Raw genomic sequence first — 24,001 nt, forward strand, 5'->3', positions numbered from 1 at the left:
TACTCCAGTTTGAATCGTAAAACCGGTTTTCTCTCTCGTAACAGACCACGCTAGCCTCCTTTGGTACATCGTAAGTGTCCTCCTTCTTCGTCTCTCATTTCTCTCGCTTCTCGTGGAACCAGTTCTCCTTCGAGTATTTCTTCTTCTATTATTTTTATTTTTTCGCCTCTCTTTCTCTCTCTCTCTCTCTCTTTATTCTCTATTCTTCGACTATTTCATATTCCTTGTCTTTCAATAAGTATAACTTAACTTAATTTTTATTTTTCCAAAACTCAACATTGATCCTTGTTTTTTTTTATACAAAATTTTATCAAATTTTCAGCGGTCGTTTGTTCGATGGTTAAAAATATTTCCAATGACACAATTTCAGCTATCATTGTCAATTCGTATCATTTAAATTAAAATATTAGAGTATATTTGACAAACAACAACGAAGATATTTTGTTAATTTAAACGTATTGAGAAAAGTTTACAATATACTTTCTATATAAAATAGTTGTCTTTGTTAAGGAAAATCATTATTAATATTATGTAAACACAATTACGAAAAAGTAATAAGAAAAATTCAATTGGAAGCATAATTTATTATCGGTTCGACCGATAAGCATTACCAAAGAAATCGCAAAAAATTATGAACCAACGTCACTGAATTCTATTACAGCAATAGGAGTGCAAAAAAGCTACTACTAATTTAATCTACTCTTGTTCGATTTAAGGAAATATATATATATATATATATATATATACAAAAAAGATAATGAGAATACTGAGATCTCTTACGAAATCATAATAATTTTCACCTGATTTCACGTAATTTCCGTTTTCCGATGAAGAGAGTAGATATTTGAATGCATAAATTCATATGGTGGATATTAAATCGTAAGATAGATATAGGTACATAATCCTTACGTTGAGATATCTTGCCACGTGCGCGCGAGCACATTACGTTTAGGTCGTAGATCGTAAACCCCCTCTCGTCTAACCCTCCCCCTCTCCGCCCCCATCGCGCCAAACCAACACCATCTTCTGGTAGAGATCGTTTGTTGAAAACCTGTTTTGCTACTTCTCTCTTTCTTTTTTCTCTTTCTCTTTCTGTCTTTCATCTCCCCACCACCAATCTTCTCAATCTCTACTCGCAGCCTCTTTGTGCCGACTCTACGGATTTTGTTTATCCCTTTTTTCATCCTCCTCTTTTTTTTCCTTTTTCTCTCTTTCTCTCCCCCACTCTCTCTCTCTCTCCCTCCCCCTCTTTCTCTCTTTCTTGTCTTCTCTTCTCTTCTTATCGCAGTGAACGGCGCACGTGCGAGCAGCACCTTGGTAAATGGAGCCTAGACTGAGAGATCCAGACTTTCCAAAAAGACACCTTCGCCAGAAACCATCGTATCCCTTCTCCTGAAGTACTTCAGGACCCTTTTAAATTATCATTATCAAAATTTTCCTAATTTTTCGTGAGATATTATAAAAAAAAAAATATTAATGACTGTTATGACACTTTTTTTTTTGTAGATATTTATTCAATAAACAATGATAACGTTATCGTAAAAACATATCAGTTGGTTCAATGTAATGAACAAAATTTAATTTGAGGTGAAAATTTGATGATCATTTTTAAGTATTAAACTCAACAGAATTTAATAATACCATTTCTCGTATAATTTTGATATATTATTCTAATATATTTTTGATAATTAAATAAATTTGTAGATTATATACTTTTTGAGAGACAAATGAATTTTGTCAAAATTTTGATATGTTATATTTTCTTAAGAACGTTATAAATATTATAAATTTGTGGTGATATTATTCGATGATACCATTCATACATTTTTAATCTTAATTAATAAAACCTTTTAACACTCTTCTCATTGACACAATTTTTACATTTATGTCCTACATATATCAAACTCAATATTTTTCTTTCTCTTATTTTTTTTCCACTTTCAATTTAGCATTTAGATGAATAGATTGCAATTATTAAAGAGTATACATGTAAGATAACGCATCACGTAGGTAACTACGATAAGTCTTATAGAAAAGAAACGGATGTTAGCGGTATTAGTTTTCGGCCTGTTAGCTGCAACTGTGAAGTTCATGCAAGTATACATTTCCCTAGTAATTTTTCTAAGAACGTATGGCTGTTATCTTCACTTGGAAAATATAATACATATATGTACTATACTTGTACATATATGTATTATACCTCTTCTATCATTCTTCAAAGTATTGTCTTATAATCTCATTGTTAGACTACGGTTGTCGTCATCGATCGAAAAGATAGAGACTTTTACTCTCTATTATATCGGATGTAGTATCTTATCAATCGAGAGATAAGAAACCGCACCTACTGCTATGCATTGTATGTGACGTGTCAAGGTAATTGGCTCTATATTAATTGGAAAATAATTTGTCTTTTAATATAGTTAACTGATCCATCTAAATGGAATTAAGTTGAATGATCTTTATAGATTAGAAAATTTCTATCTAATTGTTCGATTAGTATTCAATTATTCAGCCTGTTATTTAATTAATTCAATTATTACCTAACTATTCCCTTACATATTTCGTATATGTGTATACGAACACGTGCTGAACAGGCAATGAATCTTACGTGGACGAGGTCAGTAAGGTACGCTATAGGTGTTCCATAGGTCAACGTAGGTCGAATAGGGAATAAATGTCAATTTGATAGAGAAAAAGAATGAGAGAGAGAGAGAGAGAGAGAGAGAGAGAGAGAAAAGAAGAGAATGAGCAGAAAGAAGAGCCAATCGACGCATTCTAGCTTCTCATAGATCGGATCTCAGTGAAAGGGAAGATTTCGTGTATATGGCAAAGCACCAAATAGAATGCCAACTTCGTTAAACAGAACTTATGTCAGTTCTGTTCATCCTCCGGGTATTATACAATCTCATTGAGTACTACTGAAATACGCGTTTCATTTGACTGAAAATAAATTAGGCTAATTTATTTAGAAAATGGTATTAGAAATGATACCAATTAAACCCTTATAACGCCATTCAATTTACACTGGATATTTTGGATATTTTCTTTTATTATATTCCCACAGAATTAATTGTTAATTCGTATAAAAAAATTTATTCGTTATTTTTTTAAAGATAAATTATAATCGGTATAGCATAATTATACTAAAAATTTTTTGAAATTAAATGAATTTCCTGTGGAACACGACAAAAAAATATATGATAAAAATTTATATTCTAAGTTTTTCTTTTGTGTTAAAAAAAGAAAAGAAAAAAAAGAAAAAAGAAAAACTTTAACGTGAAATTAATAATATAACTTGTACCAATTTGACTGTACTAAGTATCGTTTATATTTAACAAACATTTACATATACATATAAAGTAAAAATTAAATTTTGTTGCAAAATAGATCGACATAAAATCTAAAAATATAGATATATAAATGTGTTACTTGAAAGATTATTTAAAGTTATCGATGTTTAAAGATATAGAACAAACACACGATCTAATTTTAGCTAAACGTTCAATATTATACTCAAAGATTCTAACTTCGTGAGATCGGACAAAGGCTACTGCAGAGTTACACGTCGTTGACTACGAATCTGGAATCGAGTACTTACCGGATCGATGCGCCTGCATCCGACATCAAGAGAATTTATCTCGGTTGAAACTTTGAAGAGAGTTTTGCTTTTCGAAGCCAACGGACTCTTCCAACCCCATAGACGACAACTAGAACCTGTTACTTTATACCTGAAAGAATTAGTTGGCCTTTTTCCTTCGAACCTGTTTCGTGTATCTTCTGTACCACTTGTCGCGGCCATCTCGTGGGGTGGATTTAGGACGAACGTGACTTCAAATTTTAATGAACCTAACACCGTCGAAAACAGGTTGGACCAGATGGAGACTGAAATAAACATTTCGTAGAAGAGATTTATACGTTTCTTCATTTATTTATTCTATTAAATTATTATTTAATTTTTAGAAAGGTGCAAAGAATTTTTTTGGTTTGTTTTTTTATTTCTTTTTTTTTTTTTTTATATCCTTGTTCGAAGAGAAATTTCGAATGCAAAGGATTTTTTTTTATTTAACAAACCCATTACTGTCGAACGAACACCCATTACTATCTGTGTGCAGGCATCTAGAAAGAGGAAGAAAAAAAAAGGTCTTCTCTTGCAATGGCAGATGCGTTTGCGAAACCCTTCAAAGGGGGTGGGAGAGTGGGGGTGGTCATTGTGAGGCAGCTGAATTACTATATAATGCGTTTAAAGGTTCCTTATGTTGAAAATAAGGGTCTGCTGTCTCTTACGTTAGACGGGACGAGTATCCAATAGCGCTCGACAGACGGCTCCGCCGTCTTTTCCTTCTCTGATGAAAAAAAAGAAGTATTAAGCAAAAAGTTCTTATATATATATATATATATATATATATATATATATATATATATATATATACGGTAAACGAATTGTCGGAGCTACTGGAATTAGGACGATGATCATTCATTTCTATTCTATTAAGTATTAGAATTAATTGTTCTTTTGAAGTTCGAAAGTATGAAAGCAAAGAAGATTTATTCTCTCGATCGTGTGTTACCCTGTCAAGAATTCTAAACGTGGGTTCATAACGGATTTAGTTTAATGAACGCACGAAGAGATATTTGCGATTGCCGATCACTTTCCCATCCTGACATTATACACTTTGGTTCATCGGCATTGAGAGTAAACGTGTGTATATATATATATATATATATATATATATATATATATATATATATATATATATATATATATATATGTTTATATCTATGTATTGATAACATCAGTCTTGTAACAAACGTTCTTTCATCGTTTCTTCCGCCCACCTAAGCAACTTTTTTTTTTTTCTTCTTCTGTTTCTTTTTCTTTTTCTTTTTCCTTTTCATTTCTTTTCTTTTTCTTTCTGTCGATGAAATTAACGTCTCTCCTCGTACCGTACTTCTCTTCGACAAACAATAGCATCTTATGACGTCCTTACAACGCTCGAGTGTGTGTCGGATAATAAACGCGAAAGTCTCCTTGGTGACATTCCAATTTGAGGTTGCACATCGTCTTTGTTATTTTTTTTTCTTTTTCTTTCTTTTTTTTCTTGTTTTTTTTGTTTTCTTTTTTGATTCTACAGAAAATTTTTGAAAAAAAATTGACGTATTTTGGGGATTTTTTTGCTCATTTTTTTTTTTTTTTTGAATAATTGGAATAATAACAAAATAAATTGAAAAATTAATAACTCCATGTTGTTACTTGGTTTTTTTTATTTGTATTCAAAACAAGCGAAAAAATTCATTTAGGATATGTTCCGAAGTATAAATCAAATTGATGTTTTAGATGGAATAAATGGGGATTGTTCTTTTAGGTCTAGACAAATGGTTTTACGTTAGCTTTGTTTAGTTTAAAGTTTAGCAGACTTTAGAGAATGCACTTGAAACGGATGGATGTGGCTTTTTCATTTCTCTCTCTCTCTCTCTCTCTCATTCCCTATTTTCTTTATGTATCAATGAGCTTTTCCTAAATATACCGAAAGAAGATTTGTGAAGAAACGTCAAGGCTAACCTCTCGAGGAAAGAATCCCTAGGGTAGGTAGACTCCTTCTCATCTTTCGCTTTGCCTTTGAGAATAGAAAGATCTCATTGTGTAATAGTAGTTGACAAGTGGTGTCTGGTTCTCTTTGAGCATTGCCATGCCACAGAAAATTCATTGGTGCTCTTATGTTCCTCGGAAATAACTTACATTCTAATGAAGATAACGAAGCAAAAAAAAAAGAAAGCTAACGACACGTGATGAATTTATTTTAAACAAATGTGTCCTATGAAAAGAATATTGGACAAAAGTTTATGAACAAAAGATGATAAAATTAAATCCCGTAGGATTAATAAGAAGGACATCGATCGAGACAAGAAATTATTATAATTAAATAAAAGAAATAAATCAAAAGAAACTACATTAAGAATCCATTTCAAAGCTTTGATTCATTATCCTCTTAAAGTAACATAAATATATACATAGATCTATCTTACAAACTCCTTTCATTTCATATCGTATCGTTCAAGACAAAAGACGTGTTGTCCTTTATACAAACGACTATCCTATTATCTTAATATTATAGTCTGACACTTATGGCGCCGCATAGGCATGGAACTAGTTGGCTTGAATTTTATTAGATCAACTTACTCGATATTAATCTGTAATATTCCAGACGAAAAATATCTTGTGGTCTATCTATCATAACCAATTTTTTTTTCTCCCCTCATTTCTTGCACTGCCACGTGTATTCAATGATTAGAATCATTCAAAACATTTAAATAACGTAAGATAATAAATATTTTTCTTCTTACGATCACGTTGCAGCTTCTGGTCTTCGAATATTTCTACGAATGCAGAATGTTCTATCCTTGCTTAAACTCATATATACATATATACATACATACATATTTCTTTTACCTTCGGAATAAATTCAATGTTCTCTCGTCCAATCTCTTTGCACTATTGTACACTGCTGTACCGGTTCTGTTGTAAGAACGCTATCGTAATAATACCATGTTCTTTGCGTACCAGTTTCAAACGTATCTACTAAGAACATTAGGAAGTGAAAAATCATAAAAATATAATAGTATGAAATGATATTATTCATTATAACAATGTTACATCGTAATATTGAGACATATGAAGAGCTATATTCAATGAGATACAAAAGTGAATCGCTAAACTAAAAAAAAAAAAAAAAAGAAATAAATAAATAGAAAATAAATAAATAAATAAAAAGCAGCGCATTGGATAAGACAGTCAAAAATATCTTCTTTATACACAATATATATATATATATATATATATATATATATACACACAAAACTAATCGTTTTTTAATATCACAAATGTATTTTTACATACAGAATGTTTGTATATGAAAAAATGGCATGAACTTTCTGAATGAGTAAATATTTTACATATCTCAAATTAAATAGGCTAGTGTGACGTAGAATCTTGTCAGTCCCATAATTTCCTTTGGCCGGTACGCCAAACGAAATCCTCTTCCTACTTAAAACTTTTTCTTTTTACAACTCTTTTTCTTTCTCTTTCTCCGTTTCCATTATTTATCCCTTCCATTTGACCAAAAATCTCAGTAAGCTATAAGAGAATGCTGAACGGACTCAGGTAGTCTATCTCCCACCATTTGAACGTCGCAACTGACCCTAAGCCTTTCGCACCCACGACATGGCCTCGTAGTAAAGATGGCTGCCGCCGCCGCGTATACTGTAGTAAACAACAGGGACGGAAAGTACATCTACACACACATATATATATGTATATATATACACGTAACTTGTGACTCGATCTTATCAAACAAATACGAGTCTAAGCTAAATGGTTATTCTTTTATTTATGAGAAGTTTCCTCTCTCAACATCGAAGATGACAACATTTAACTTTATTATCTTATAATGAAACCAATAATTTACGAACTTATTAGAAATTTTATTTAAATTTTTGAAACGTAAAGCAGAAAGTTTTAAAATCAAAAAGTTTCAATTCGTAAACAATTCGTAAGAATATTTTGTCCTATCTTTTTTGTTTGTTTTTTTTTATTTTTATTTTTTTTTTCTTTTTTTGTTAAATGATACAAAAAATAGTAAATTCATAGATGATAATATTGAAATAATTTTCATCTGTATTTTTCTTCTTTGTCCCTTGCTGGGCAAAAGCCATGAAATCACGTTGCGACGGAAACAGCTATCCTGTCGTTTCATTCGTTCGTCCCTGTCAAAAGACTCGACCGGTAGCTGAACGTTGAATCATACTATAGAATGCACAACTTTACTACATCTTTACTATAACGTACTATAGTGTACTACGGGCCGGCACGGCGAGTAGAAGAGGCCCGCGTTTAATAGTTTTACTACCTGACCACCGGAGTCCCTGGTGGCGCTGCAGTCAACGTAAACCAGTCCCAGCCCTATCCGGGCATTGTTGCATCGTCGCCCGGCCAAGAAAGGTACTTACTTCGTGTGTGCCATCGCGTTTGGTGTATTGTTTCGATGCGATATTACGCGGGCCAATGTCAACTTGGATAAAAACTTTTCTTTAATAATTCATATATCAATGATTTTCATCGCATTATTTATCAAAACGCCGTTGTAACGGTATTGCGAGATCATTTTCACGAAGTTCAATCGTGTTTGAAGCTTTGGAATCATGAAGCAGGATCAAAGACCAAGAAGACAAGCCCTCTTCCAGATCGCCAAGGTTCTTCTTTATTTTTTATTTTTTTTTCTTTTGTTTTGTTCTGTCTTGGTTTTTTGTATCGTCTCATTATTTTTTTTTAATTCAAGAATTATCTCATGTGTATCTTTTGCGGATGCTATATATGTGTATGTGTATATATATATTATATATCGCACATCATTCACTATAGTGATTAATCAGGATTGTTTTGTTTATTATTTTCTTGTTTATTATTTTCTGTTTTTAGATTTTAAGAAAAATTGTTTATATCTTCTAATAGATATTATCGTGGTTGTGTAATTTGCGTTGGTGAGATCATAGAAGTTTAGAAAAACAGAAAAGGGATCGCGAGAAATCTTAGAAATACTTAGTTGAGGTTTGTTCGATAGGTGCGGCCGCGTTCATGTTCGTTTATTTACGCAATTTTAAGATAATAACACGACAGCAAGAGACCTAAACGAGTCTATTAGAAAAATACAGTACGAAACTCGGATTTCTCGGTTTCACTCATTTTCCACACATCCATTGAATATAATCGATTCGTATCGACAAACCTATTTAAATCAAAATGCACTATTGACAATCTAATCGTTTAATTAACTACTCATGCTTCATCAAGTATTCCTATAATGTTTCTTATTATAGTAAACGTGTTTTATTTTATTAATTAACCGAAAGTCAATAAGTTCCGGTCTCTTTCGATATATAAATAAATTAAACGTTAAAAGGTTTTGTTCAAAGGATCGTTAGTAAAATAAAACTTCAAGGTAAAAGATTTTAATCGTTATGGAGGAGTAAATAGGTATTTAGACCGCTTAAACGCTCTAAATCACGCAATTCCTACTGTACTTTTTGTCTTAACTTCCTAGACTCCTCTTTTAATTATCGTGCAAAAAAGATCATTTACTTTTATAATAATGGGCATTGTACTCTATCGAAAACAAGTAAAAGTTAGTTATACACACAAATTGTACTATAATATATTATTCTTCCATTATAATTAGCTTTTTACAATAGCGATTATTGTACTATATCAAGAATAGATAAAAGTTAACCATATTTATCATTGTATTTTATCAAAGATTATAACCGTCAATTATTTTATTTTCCGAACAACAATAACAATAAATAATAATAATAATAATAATAATAATAATAATAATAATAATAAAAATAAAAATAATAATAAAGGTTACCGTTATCGTATATCTTTGAGGCGTTCACTGTCTTATTAATTAGCACGTTGAACAACTCGCAATTAGTACGCATTTGATCGCCAAGCTGAGCACGAATTATACTAACGTTACTTTTTATTAATTTAAAATTTAGGCTAGGTAATTTTATATATATAATATATATATTACATAGTACTATATCTACCGTTTTATGGTAAATTCTTTAAGTTTTCCATGCTTTCGTATTAACGGTAAATAAAAATTGCGTAGAGTTCTGAGAAGTATATATTTTTTTAGCGCAGATTAAAATCGTGTGGTTTTACTTTGGTACCGCTTAAGTTGTTTTCACCTAATCGTTAAAATATTCTATCCTCATTCGTGATTTCTCAGAATACTTTCGAAACGTTTGTATATAGTAAAAAAAATATCATCTTCGTTATATTTTTGTCTTTAATAAAATGTATATTTTAGACTCTTTTTGGTTTTTAAAAATTGATAATTTAAATTGGTAAAATTCTAGTACGAATCATCTTAAAAAAATGAGTAGGTATATACGATGAGTCAGTAATAGGAATTATTTATTAATACTCGAAAATATATTAGAAAGCAATGTATGGGTCATCTAGAAAAATAAGTAAAAGGATGTAAATGGTGAATCACGTAATTTATTAGATGAATTAGCATCGTATTAATTTGTTATTGAATTAGGTAAGTATTATAGTAAATTGGAATTAGAACTGAATTGATTTAGCGCTCACGATCATTATTATAATAAAAATTATTTATTAATATTCCAAAATATAAGAAAATAATGTATGTTGGCAATTATAAAAATAAAAAATAAAAAAAAAAGGAAAGAAAGAAAATTAGTATATGTAAATAGTGAGTCACGTGAGTTATTAGAAGAGTTAGTACGATATTAATTTACTACTCGATCAAGTACTAGAATAAGATTAATATTCGATTCAATATTCAATTGGTTCACTACCGATTTATCCACAGGATTCACAAATATTCGATTTTGTCGGATTTTGGGAAACTAATTTGTGGACGATGGAGAATGGGGGGGGGGTGGGAGTGAGGGTTAATAGTAGCGGATATTTCCTCGGTGACAGCGGAAAAGAAGAAATTTATGTTCCGCTATGCTATGCGGCACAACGTGCACGCCCTCGGAAATTGTGATTTACTTTCCCTCGGCATAATAATGTACTCACGATACGGTGGGCTACTATCATGTATAGTTATGGGTCGGTGCTAGCATAGTACACTGAGACTTTCAGACACATTTGCATATTTCCTTGTAGTAGTAAATCCCCTCCACTGTTCTTTACCCACCATCTACTCATTCTCCCTCTCTCTCTTTCTCTTTCTTTCTCTACCCCCACTCCTTCCTTTCTCTGTCTCTGTCTATCTTTTTCCATCTCATTCTATTTCCTTTCTTTTTCACACATATTGAAAAATAATCTCGTCGAAGGATACCGAATGTATACTCGCGTAAATTCATTCATATCTAATTCATTTAAAATATTCCCAACGTATGGCCTTCGTGCTTCTGCATTCCCAAGAGATTTTTCTTTTTCTTTTTTTTTTTTTCATGGAAATTACAGCTAGCTCCGACACGCTGCTTGATTTATTTTCTTCGCTATTGAGTTAATTAAGAGCAATCAGAATCAACCCACTTTTTCGTCTCAATGGAAAAGTTGTGCGTGTACTTGCAATTGTTATTTCTTCTCCCTCATCTTCTTTTCTTTTCTTTTTCTTCTTTTATTTCTTTTCTTGTTTCTTCATTTTTTTTTTCTCTTCTTTTTCTAATGGTTGTAACGAGGAATAAGCAAATCGTAATAACGTACGTGGTAAAGTTAATTATTATTATATCTTTATTAGTAATTTTTCTTTTTCTTTCAGGTTCTATGGCATTTGGATATCTTCAGACGTAGCTTCAGAGAACTCTCCGGACATGCTTGTATGCCTGAATCCTGCATCTTCTGTGCGCTCAAGGTAAGCAACAGAAAGGTCACTAGGATCAACTGCTCGAAAAAATAATGGAGAATGGCTGGGGGAAGCTTCGTAAGAAAGAATATGTATTCGATATAATATCCACTTTGAGTTAACTTTTTGAGTGAACTTTTATGTTTACTCGTTACAGATTTAATATATCTGTTTTTCTGCTTTTCTCATGTTCTCTTTCTCATTAAGTTGAAAATCTCTTTGATAATTTTTTTATGGTCAAAATCATGAAGAGACATTTCCGTTATATCTTTTTTCATGTAAAAGCAAACCGCTCAAGTTCTTATCTAATGCATACTTAGACACTCAAGATGAAGACACTCGAGAATGTAAGCTTAAGTGCTTCCTATGCCATTCGTTGAAGTGTCAAAGATAAGTTGATCAAGATACGTACAGAGTCTCGTCGTTACTTTAATCCATGATGATTAATTAATAAATATGTATTTATTATTTTTCATAGTATGTATATCAAAATATAAGGAGCGCGTAACTATTACAATTTTAATAATACTTTATAGAATTATCAGACACTTTTGAAATTCAAATGTAATAGAACTCTTACGAAATGGCTGCTCGATTGTCAGAATACATCAGCATGTTCACTCGCTTTACACGTATAGATACACACGAGGAGCCATTGTAACGGATCCGCCGGACCAAGAACCTTTCTCCTGCGAGATTCTTAGTCTTTCTGGTTCTCTGATTGGTCGAGAGCATTGAAGGTTCTCTCCTTCTCTTTTCTTTCCTCTCTTCTCGTTTCGCTTTGCGAGAGCGTAGTAAACGTAGATACTACTCTGGACCGGTCTTTGTTGTACGGGGGTCAGCTGTTTCAAAGAGACTACAGTCGAAAAGAAAAATATATGTTCTTTTTTTTTCTTCAACTTAATTCCCAAACATCGAATATACGTAGTCGTATGTATTTGTTAAGAGAACTTATAGCTTATTAGATTGAGAAGAATTGCGAAGGATTGTAGTATTCGGTCCCGGTTGAACAGTAAGCAAAGAAATTTTAGTGCCATAGCAATCTCTATCCGATTTTCTCACGGAGTTAATTAGAAATCTCGAGAGTTAATTGCTCCAGACGAAAGAGTGTCTTGTCTCGCGTGAAATTCGCAGGGAAGAGTTCGCAAGGACTACAGGGAAATTTAACTCTAACGTAATTCCGTCGGTGCGATTACGTTAACTCGACACTTTCGTTTTGATAAATTACGATAGATTTTATAATAATTTCTTTTTTCTTTACTTTCTAACGCCTATAGGGAATTATTTTTTGTTAACGCTATCGATAAGATGGCGAACGTTTTTACCGACATTATTCGTGGTAATTTTTTTCGACAGTTATATATTTTATATAAACGTTGTCATATTATCGACGGTTTTCATTATAATTTTCAACATAATTAATGTCTTTTACACCAGATGTCGTACCCTTTTGCATGTTGTTTTTTGATTTGACGCTATTATTGTGACTTTTAATTGTAATATTTCGAGCTCGAAGTTAATATTTGAGAACCACTGAAAGTAGAGTATGTATACAGTTCTTGAACATGAGCTCCATTATATGCGGTTTCATCTGAACTGAAATAAAAGATATGAACGTCTATTATGTCACACAATGGTGTCAAAAGAAAGATATCGCGATACTTGATGCAATAACGAGTTACTTGCTTTACTTTTATCGTTGGACAATTGTATCCGAAGATTTGTTGAATTATTTGAACATTTTCTAAGTTCTTTAGAAAGTTTTAAGAAGTCTTGCCGACATTTGGAACAAAGTTTGAGTTCTACGAATGATTCTAATCTCTTCTAAGAAAGCTTTTCTTTCCGTACACATAAGGTTTGGTTGGGAAAACTTTCAAAATGATAGGGATCGAGCCCAAAAAACCTTTCAAATCTTAAAGTCTAGGAAAGGTAGAAACCAAGCTCGAAGAAAATCTACCTGTTGCTCACGTATCATCAATACGAAGGGAACAGGTTTCCAGGGACGTTTACGCACACACAATATAAACACACAGACATACACAACTTTGAGAAATTCGTTCTTCTTTGGACGCCATGGAAGTAGTACTTGGGTGCACGCACGATGATTTGTAATCACGTGACTCGGACTTGAGGGTGTCGGGTACCAATGATTTCCGTTTTATAAAACGATGCCGCGTATCTTTGAACGGCGATTGTGAAACAAAAATCATATAATAAAAGTTTGAACATTCGAGGAGAAAATCGATTCGTCAGTTACTAGAGTCTAGTAGTATAGAAAAAAAAAAAAAAAAAATTAAAAAAGAATAAAAAGAGAGAGAGAGAGAGAGAGATTACCTTTTCAAGGGCACGTTGCTGACCCCTCAGAGTTTCTTCATAGGAAATTCCAAAGTTGATTCATCCTGGACGCATTCGGAGGTCTCACAGCATCTTTGATGTTAGTAACAAGTACAAAGACCCTTCTCATCTTTACACCGTTCGAGGTTAATGAATACCCTGTCCTTAAAGGACGAACACGAATTCTTTCGAAACTCATTCTAATTCTTTTTTTGTCCTTTTTTCTTTTTTAATCCACTTTCTATGATTCATAGGAGTACCATAGATCTAAAGAACTTAATGAGTTGTAAGTTTAGATTATTCTAACTTGAAACAATCAGTATTTTCGATATTTCGAGGAATGCAATAACGTGCACAGTCTTAGTTATCTTATCTAATAACTCGTATAATTAAACATAATGATGTTTAACAATTATAGCTAATTGTTTCTAATGTAACAATTACATTTAGAAGAAACTTAGAGTAGTATGAATATTTTCGATTCTATACAAGGAATTCTTACTACCCACGTTGACATCACAAATTCTGCACAAACAGGACTAGATTTATTTACATCCTGTTACATATGAAGAGGAAGAAATATTGACAATCCAATCGTTACCTACGTAATGTGAATAGATATACCACCATCTTTACGTCACACTACCCACGTTTTCCCCTGTTAAATAATAACTACTCTGTTTGGTAAAGTTTACATAAGATCATTTTAAAACTTACCTTAGGTCAGAATCCTTAATGAGAGAACACTGCAAGGTAATTATTTACTCCAAAAACTTTCGAATATTCCTACCGATTTGAACTATTATAAACACATTAATGAAACTTCTTTATAAAATTTTCAGACACATAGAACTACGGTGAATATCGGCATCATATTTTGACAACACCTAAATTTTTTTTGGGAAAGCTATCGTTAAACGAATCCAATTGTCACTGAAATGTGAATTCCAGGTTGAACACATGCACCAATTTCCATATTAATATACTTGCTCCTGTATCGCACAAACAACTCGTTTACCAGTTCGTGGTATATATATGGGTCGATTTTACAGTCTATGAGCACGGCCCAAGTACACTCTCGTCGGCCGCGTAGTCACGTCCACTTTTTCCGTCCTCGATACTTTTTCGTCGAACGGCGTGGGTCCGCTTTCGTGTACGACCAATACTGATAGAGACATGCAAGTTGGCTTTGTTCGATGAATATTTTTCTGATCTCCCTTAAAGTTCTACACAGGTATATATGCCTACTCTTACTCTCGTACGATGTCATCGTTGTGTGAAGCAACTTAAGTCTAAGTGTTCGTAACGTTTACGATAACTTACGGGGTTCAGTAGTGTAACGATGAGGGAGATGAACGTGGGTACCGTTATTAGATCTGTCTCTTTCCTTCTCCCTCTCTCGCTTTCTCTCTCTCTCTCTCTCTCTCTCTCTCTTTCTGTATCGCGTGAAAGTAATCAGATATTTGTGGAAGTGGAAATATTTATTTATCTTTTAATGTTCAAATTTATTATAATTTTAGAAAATAATTTGGATATTTTAGCAAGCGATTTAAATTTGAATTACAATTTGATAAATTAACATGCATTTAAGTCACTTGACGAAAATTTACGACAAAAACATATTCGTTTGTTTGATTCTCTTCCTTCTCGCTCGTCATACGATCCTGGTCGAGTAGTTGGCCAGGTTGGTGAGCGTAGGACAGCTAACCGGGTGACGTCATTGGCTTCTCGCTTCTATCGTCGAAGGGACAAGGGGTACGGGGTACCGTGCTGCGGCCTCTTAGAAAGAAGAGGAGAATGGGAAGAGACGAAGAAGGGAACGGGTGGGGGAGGTTCGGCAGTACTCCGCGAGTCGCTGCCTTCGCCGTACAGGTAGTCTCGTGCTCGTTGTCCACGTTCTTCGACCACGATCGACTCCGAACCGAACGCGTTCTCCTTTCTTTGGTTCTTATATACGCTTTTCTGAAACTCTTACCTCATCAGAATCTTCTGATATATAATATCAGTGATATTAAAAACATTTAAAGCGTTCGATAAATGTCTTCAAATAGTTCCATCGATCGATCGTCTTTGATTCAACGATTTTATTATCGTTAAGAGAAGTAAAAGTGTTAGGATAGTTAAAAAAAGTGGAAAAAAAATACAAAAAAAAAAAAAAAAAAAAAGAAATTACAGTGATTAATATATTTATTGGAAACATCTTACAAATGATTTGGACACTTGTTGTTTTAAAACAAAGTGAACAGTGAAGTGTAATTTTGAGATATTATCGTTATACGTTCTTTACACGAAGCGTATCGTTTGTCTGCTAGTTCGCCTTTCACTCTTCAAGGTACCAACAAGAGAACAATTTCTTGAGAAGATCAAAGAAGGGCAAATAGTTTAACGAAAGATGCAGACAAATTTATGATGTTTGAAGGGTAGAATGGAAACCACGTGGTAGGTGGAAGTGGTATAGTTGAGACGCGACGAGGCGTTAAGCCCCGGAAGAGTAATCTGAAGCCAGCTCTTCCAGGTCTTCCGCAAACGTTTCCTTTCAACTAGAACGTATAAATCACATTGAAGAGAAAATTTGATCAGGATCTTGGAAAGGAACGATCGATTACGTAGTTTACGAGAATGATCTTATATATAAATATATTTAGATTTTAAATAGATAAGATTACCCGTAAGAAATTGGTTTAAGAATAGTATCCAGGAAGATGAGATTCATTTACGTTTTGCAAGGGCCAATAAAGCGAGGATAATTCTCGTTGGAAGAGTACTACCGACCAAACGAGTTTATGTTTTTAATCGAGTCTTCGGCTAGAGTCTAGCAACGGGTTATCTCAACGAGCTTGTTCACCGTGCGATCGTCTTGGTTATGATCATCATACTTCTCTCTACAGTGCAACCATCATATTTTTCTACGAGACAGACCGGAATCCTTACTAATCTTTATTTATATTTTCTTTTTCCTTCTTTTATATATATATATATATATATATATATATATATATATATATATTCTTCCTGGAAAATAATATTCATATATTATCTCATAGATATTTCTTTCCTTGATCCTTGAGCTTATCGACGTGTTACATAAGGATAGAAAGTCTTTGGTATTCCCAACTCGGTTGCTGCAACTTTACTCTGCCAAGAAAAAAGAATGCAAATGCCGAGGAAACGTATGAAGAATGTATCGATCATTGTGACGATCTTCATTACAATGTGAAAGGAATATATATTCTCCGTCTTTGTGATCCTCGAAGAATCAGCGAAATGTTGAAGTGGATAAAGATACGACAGGACATATCGTCCACGGCTTCTTCAACCTCCTCCGTCTCATCGGCCTCGTCTCAACGTTTCAAGGAGGAAGATAGGATTCAGAATGAAGTCACGACGAAGAGAGAAGATGAAGAAGATAGTGGAATGGAGAGGGAAGATTCACCCTCGAACATGGATCTAAATGATCTGAAGAAAGTAGGCTTGAATATTTTTCACAAATAAATTTCTTGTTTTTCTTCAACATTAAATTCACCTTGAAGAATTTCTATTGCATAGGATTATCGATGTGCTTTATAGTAGGGATTCCTTTTTAATAGTTTTTACGTTCACCAAATGCGATTGATAAGCCTAACGACATGATTACGGTCGGGTAATAACGTTGTTAAAGTAGGAACCTACAGTGAAAACACTCGAGAAAACACATGGCCCTACTTAAATGCAATGGTCGAGTTACTTTGAAGAAGATATTGCATCGATTCAAAATGTTCTTGCATCTTTATTAATTTTTTTCGTTTTTATTATTTTTATCCATCCACCATATTCCTACAAAAAGTTGAGTCATTAAATAGTGATCAATAACCTGGTAGCGAGCTGTTATTCGTCGATTTCACTTCCCCATTCGTTCGGAGGGGCTTAGCACAATTTCTACAAAACCGGCTGGATGTCTCTCTCTCTCTTTCTCTCTCTTTTTTCTTTTTTTTTTCTTTTCCTTCACGAACACACGACTAACCAGCTTCGAACAGGTGCGACATCCTCCACGCTTGCACGTGATCGTTCCGGTAGTATCATCGTATGTACACATATACATATGTACCGGTCTTCTCTTCGTAACACATCTGTCACTTCCATTACTATACCTTGCCACAAAACCGATCGAACGTCTTTCATTCAAGAGTTTCGTTGAAAACGCCCTGTAATTTCTAACTTCCCGCGAATTTGTTTCATGATAATAATGCTTCTTAAATGTTTCATTGAATTAGATGAATAAGAAAGAATTTTTAAATAAGAGTTAGGACTACTTCCTGTTCCTACAACAATCGTTCGATTCAACCGCACTGATTTTGGTTCCTTTCCAAATTTTTTTTCTTCTTTTTTCTCTTTTATATTATATCTTATTTATTTATTTATTTATTTATTTTTTTTTTTTTTTTATAAGAAATATACTTTCATCAGGAAAGTGATCATATCCTGTGTATCAGGAAGAGTTTTCACCTAGTCTTGTTCATAGGCCATATTCATAGATCAGGTTTAGGACACTTTGAATCCGGTCTTTGTGCGATCAATTCTAGCTTTTCAAGTTAGATTTAACTGCTACTGAATTGCTTCGTTAGAAATCTAGGTGACACTATACGAAGAAGTAATCTTAAACAGCAAAAGGATTAAATTTATCTTTTATCTCAACAAAACTGCAATAAACTAGTATTATTATCAATTCAATAATTTGATGACATCGATCTTGTTGAAACGTTGAAATATTTGAAATATTTATAGGGATTAGGTCAATACAAGTTAGATGAAATTTTCCTTTTTTTTATCAAAGTGCAAATTTTCACTTGCGCCGCTTGCGCAAATGTCGTCGACGGCAATGGTCGTTTCATATTTTCAGTTGTACCTCCATTTTTTTTCTATCTTCACTAGCATCATATCTCGAAATGTTAACGTTGAGCAAGATCGGGCCAACTCGCTGCAACTCGTAGGTGACTTTCTACCCACGAATGTTGTTGCATTCGTGTTCGTTAAAAAAAAGTCCATTACGAAAGAAATAGCCTTGTCTTTCGATCGATTTCATGAAGATGTTTTGATATCTGTGAATCTTTTTAAGTTAGAAACCTAAAGTTTTAGTTGAATAGTTTACTTGTTTGCTATTACTGATTACTTTATTCGGATGACACAACAGTGAATAAGAGACCTTTCGCATGTTCACACAGAGCCAATTCTTCGCACTTTCGCTAGCATCCTCTTTTGAAACCGCTCGCGATTCCTTGAATCGATTGTCTGTTAAACGAGATATTGTGAATACGATGAAGATAGAGCATTTCCTTTGAAAATACTGTCGAGTATTTGCAAAATTACAGAAAGTTTGTGGGTAACATGTAGAAATAAGTCATTGAACAAAAACAGTTAAGTACCATTTTGAGCAACTTTGAATGACTGTACTTCCACATTCTGTTCAATATTTAACGTTGGGTTCGATCGATGAACAAATTTAAACAGCAGTTGTACAAATTTTTTATTCAAATTATTCAATGGATGTTTGAATATTTTTATTCGATGTTTGTGTTTAATGTTCAACGTTCACAGTTCGGTTAGGAAATAAATTTAAATACCTTTGTTCAAAGTTCAATGTTAAGCTCGAGGGAAGAATAAAAAGTAAAGAAATTCGCTGATCGTATGGAAGATTAATGTCTCGAAACAATTTCATTTGCGTTCGATCGTGAATAAGAAGTATAACAAGTTTCATTTGCCGATCCATTCGACCCTTCTCCATCTTCCTTTTCTTTTAATGAAAGACCGACATTAAATCTTTGTCACTTTGTTTGTCGCAGGAGCTGTTCTCGGAGTTGCAGTCCTCACAAAAAAGTGCCTTGCCACCCGACACGTTACGTCGCGCCCTCGCCGAGAGCTTTCTCGATCAGCAAAGGTTTCAGCTTGGATTTATGGACGATGCTGCGGAATGTTTCGTAAGTATCATACACACATACATACATACATGCATAAAAAAACACATATATACACACACATACATAGATAAATAAACATATATAAGTACATCATTTCCATCTGTTTTCCTCGACCTCTCTTGTTAACTCATCTTAGTGTCTTTCGTATATATTTTGCCACGTAATAAGCGTCATGCTGATTATTAGTTACCTACATAAGAAGAAGAAAAAAATAATAATAATAGTAATAAAAAAAAAATGATAAAATTTGATCATTAATGCCATCAAATCTTTTCACCACCAACCGCGATATAATAGTTTAATGGTTCCTAGCAGCGGTTAACAAGCCGAGCTTTGAACGATCCTTGAGAGATCGGCAAATGCCGACGAGAGTCCACTTTCTCGTTTACACCGTGGTCACGTTTAACGCAAATATGTATGCATGCGTGTGTCGACATCGATCACCAACGGATAACACCATGAAAGTAATTGCGAACTCGTAAAGTCGATTACAAAGTTTTCCTTCTACTTTTGCTGACGAAGTATTAAATGAATGAAGGACGATTATCTCTGTTGAAAATATTTCTTTACGCGATCCAAAGAAAATTAAAATACATATTTAATGCCCGCCGTGTATACTTCAATTCGATGAGAATCTCAATTGTGAAATATATTTTCCAGTTATTATTCATGATTTATTTGACATGCGATTTAGTTCGATGTGCGATATAAATTTTTGTTTTATTTTATTTTACTTTATTTTATTATTTCTTTTTTTCTTTTTTTTTTTAGGAAAATATTCTGCTACGTATTCATTTGCATATAGCCAGCGGACAAGCGGAGGACATGTGTAGTGCTGGACATTGCGTGCCACATCAAAAGTTTGCCATGACCCTCGTCGAACAAAGCGTTTGCGGTGCGTGTGGAGCCACCTCGGAGCCTTTGCCCTTTACGCAGGTTCGTCGACGTCCCTTTTACAGTATCATATAATTTATTCATAGCTCGAAGCTACATATATATCGCCGAATCGATAGAGAACATATTATGGGAACCTTCAAAATCTTATTAATCGAATCTATCCTTTGTTAATTCAGTTTGATTTAATCAGAGAGAATTCGGGAATTCTCTCGAGTAGAATTCGGGAATTCTCTCGAGTAGAATTTTTCTCACGGTAAGAGATTCTCAGGTAAAACCAATATAGCGAATTTTTGCTGAGAAGGGTTATATACCAAAAATACATAAACCAAAGGTTCCAGGGCCAGAATAACCTTTTTACTGCACGATTGATGAGCACAAGAAAGAAGAAGGGTCCTTGTGGGTGGTAAAAGGGTTCTCTGTAAATGCTAACGTAAAAAGGGGATAGAAAGGGTCCCTTTCTTGATGCGTACGGGATTTAAGTGATTTAAGCCGGAAGCCATTTTCACAGTCATTTTGAACCTCGGATTAGTCAATCATGATTTGACGGTTCATTTGTTCGATATTCAAGAGGGTGAAAGAAGGAGAAAGGATTTCAAGACGATGATATTCGTGTTATCTTTTAGAAAAAAAAGGAGATGTTAGATTATTCTTACGTTATAAATGATTCCTTTGCAAAATGCGTTTATTCGTCGTAATAGTTAAGATTGTCGCAACCCAAATACTTTTTCCTTTTTTGATCAATTAGAGCTCCCAATCGAGATATCCAACTTAGTTTCTAGACAACGTGCGTGTACACGCATGTGCAATACAATTTCATTGCTCGTTAAACTGAAACAGATATTCGTTGGGAAATCTTTTTTCTTTTCATTGGTATAATCTGCAGGCGACAGTGATTATAAGAAAAATTCAGGAGAGCTTACTACCAACGTAACTACAAAAGGGCAATCGTAAAACGAAAGTGGCACGTTCGAATCTATCAATCAGGAACACTCGTGGGGACATGGTAAAAGTAATCGGCCATGACCGATGCACACGATGTATGGAGCCAGTTTGCAATATAAACTTTTTCTTATTTACATTTACTCTTACCAAGAGACAAAAGAACCTTAAGGAAACGACTCCACCCACGTGGATTCGTGTCTGTATACTCTATATCGAATTCTAGGCTATTCTACGCCAGATAAAAATGTTTATTATGCCGCCTTTGAAAGTTTACAACGAACTAATGCTGATATATACATAGTTGTTCTACCGGTTGCGAAAGTCTATTCCATGGTAGAGTAAACCGCACAGATGTATTGTATTCACCGATTGAGAACGCGACTAACTATCTCATAAGGATAATTGATTGGTCGGTCGTTAATATAATCAAAGACATTCATTATCTTCGATGTCGTCAGATAATTATGATACAAGTATGATTACGAATATATAACATTAGAAATCTAGCTGAAACTAACGATCATCGTTAATTAGAAGAAGAGAGAGAGAAAAAGAGAAATCATCATTATTGCAGATGGTTCATTACGTGTCAGCATCAGCATTAACGTCACAAGCTCGTCAAACTCAAGCTAACTCACGAACGAGTCCGGATCTTTTTGGTCAACTTTTGAGAAGAGCCGGTGGAATGGGAGACATTCGTGATTGTCCAGTAAGTGGATAAAAAAATTAATAGGAAATTTGTCTATTCGAGTCTTTAGACCTGTTGATTAACACGGTATATCATATTTTAGAGTTCGTGTGGTGCGAAGATCCAAATTTGTAGGACGCTCATAAATCGACCGGAAATAGTTTCCGTTGGGGTTGTCTGGGACAGTGAACGACCATCCTTAGATCATATAATGGATGTATTCGCTACGGTAGGAACATCCCTTCGGCTCACTGATGTTTTTCATAGCGTTGTTGATTCATCTTGGGGTGCCTCAACGATACATAATCTTGTTGGGGTTGTCACTTACTATGGAAAACATTACTCCACTTTCTTTTTTCATACTAAACTCAAGGTAAGCGTTGTTTAATTTTTATAAATAATAACAATGATTAAATACATTATTAAATTGATTAAAATTAACATCTCTATTTAATTTGTTCAGGTTTGGATTTATTTCGATGATGCCACAGTTAAAGAAATAGGTCCACGATGGGAACAGGTAGTTGAGAAATGTAGGAGGGGTAGATATCAACCCTTATTACTACTTTATGCAACACCTGATGGAACTCCGGTAAATACTGAAAACGCTCCGAAAACTGTCACACGATTTCCAAGTGGAAACATATTGAAAACACCACCGAAGAACAACGTTCGAAGATCCATCACACCTAGTCCAGAAAAACCTTCGATCAACAGTACAGCCAGACGTGCCATTACTCCTAATCCGGATAGTCCTCCTCATATTTACGCTCAACGAATTTACAGTGATTATCAAAATCTTACAGATATACAGAACAACATCTTTGATAATCAGGTTTGTTCCCTTTGCTAAATTGATTTATATACTTTTTATTTTTTAGATAAATTATTTTGTGCAATGAATAGTAAACATTTTTTGTTATTAAAGGGTGTTGATGTGGTTGATGGAGAAACCGAATCAAAATACATAAGCCGTAGAACAGTTGAGAGCGTCATGCAACAACAAAAGAAGCAACAAATGCAATTAACTAGAAGTCTTAGTGCTGGCTCAACACCTTCGGATGGGATTAGTATACCGGAACATTTGAATGTGCCACGAAGACGAGACTCTGGGAATTGGTCAGGTGATAGGAATAGTGCATCTTCAAGTTCGTCCACGACCATGGAAAATCCGTACTTGTATTTTGTCAATAAAGTTCAGAGAAACTCTGGAGTTCCTAAAAGTCCTACCAGTAAGTCTGGTGAATTATCCAGTAGCAGTAGTGGGCATTATGATGCTGGATATGATTCCTATTCATTGTCTTCTACGGACAGTCTTCCACTTCAACAGGGTCTTAAGCACAATCTACAGGTTAAGATCATTCAAAAGATTAATCAATGATAATCATTTGATATGCATTATTCTTATTATTATATCAATGAATTTTTTTATCACAGCTTGCACAAATTCCGGAAGGTTACCAACCTTCGTCAAAAGATGACTGCGAACGTCTTTGCAAGGAAACGGATGCCCTTTTGGACAAATCTCGAGCTGCCGAGGAAGCTGGAGATCTCAGCACAGCTGTAGCTTTGTGCAAAGCGGCTAGTAATAAAGCCAGAGCTGCGATGGAAGCACCGTACAATAACGATCATACAATTTCGACCGCAAGAATGAAACACAATACTTGCGTGATGAAGACTAGAAGCTTGCACAGAAGAATGTTACAAGAGCAAACATCAGCTAATGGAGAGAAAGAAGGTATGTGTATAATTATTTTTAATGTTTGAGGTTTTAATAAAGACTTTAATTGATATATGCG

General features: G+C 33.9%; 1 protein-coding gene across 7 annotated transcripts in view; it reads left to right on the forward strand.

Moving 5' to 3' along the window:
• LOC124424602 overlaps window positions 1-24,001 on the forward strand; it is a 58,838-nt gene that overhangs the window by 29,885 nt on the left and 4,952 nt on the right. For 5 of the 7 annotated variants that reach the window (XM_046963904.1, XM_046963906.1, XM_046963905.1 and 2 more), the window contains 8 exons: window positions 11,307-11,399; window positions 19,541-19,675; window positions 20,447-20,611; window positions 22,089-22,223; window positions 22,306-22,575; window positions 22,666-23,037; window positions 23,131-23,553; window positions 23,640-23,940. In XM_046963904.1, the coding sequence (XP_046819860.1) occupies window positions 11,307-11,399; window positions 19,541-19,675; window positions 20,447-20,611; window positions 22,089-22,223; window positions 22,306-22,575; window positions 22,666-23,037; window positions 23,131-23,553; window positions 23,640-23,940 (1,894 nt within the window). Of the gene's footprint in view, window positions 1-7,711; window positions 8,248-11,306; window positions 11,400-15,602; window positions 16,164-16,768; window positions 17,190-19,540; window positions 19,676-20,446; window positions 20,612-22,088; window positions 22,224-22,305; window positions 22,576-22,665; window positions 23,038-23,130; window positions 23,554-23,639; window positions 23,941-24,001 lie in introns of those variants that run through there. The other 2 variants (XM_046963910.1, XM_046963909.1) reach the window with 2 other exon arrangements.

This window comes from Vespa crabro, chromosome 6, assembly GCF_910589235.1.
Source record: "Vespa crabro chromosome 6, iyVesCrab1.2, whole genome shotgun sequence".
Taxonomy (NCBI): domain Eukaryota; kingdom Metazoa; phylum Arthropoda; class Insecta; order Hymenoptera; family Vespidae; genus Vespa; species Vespa crabro.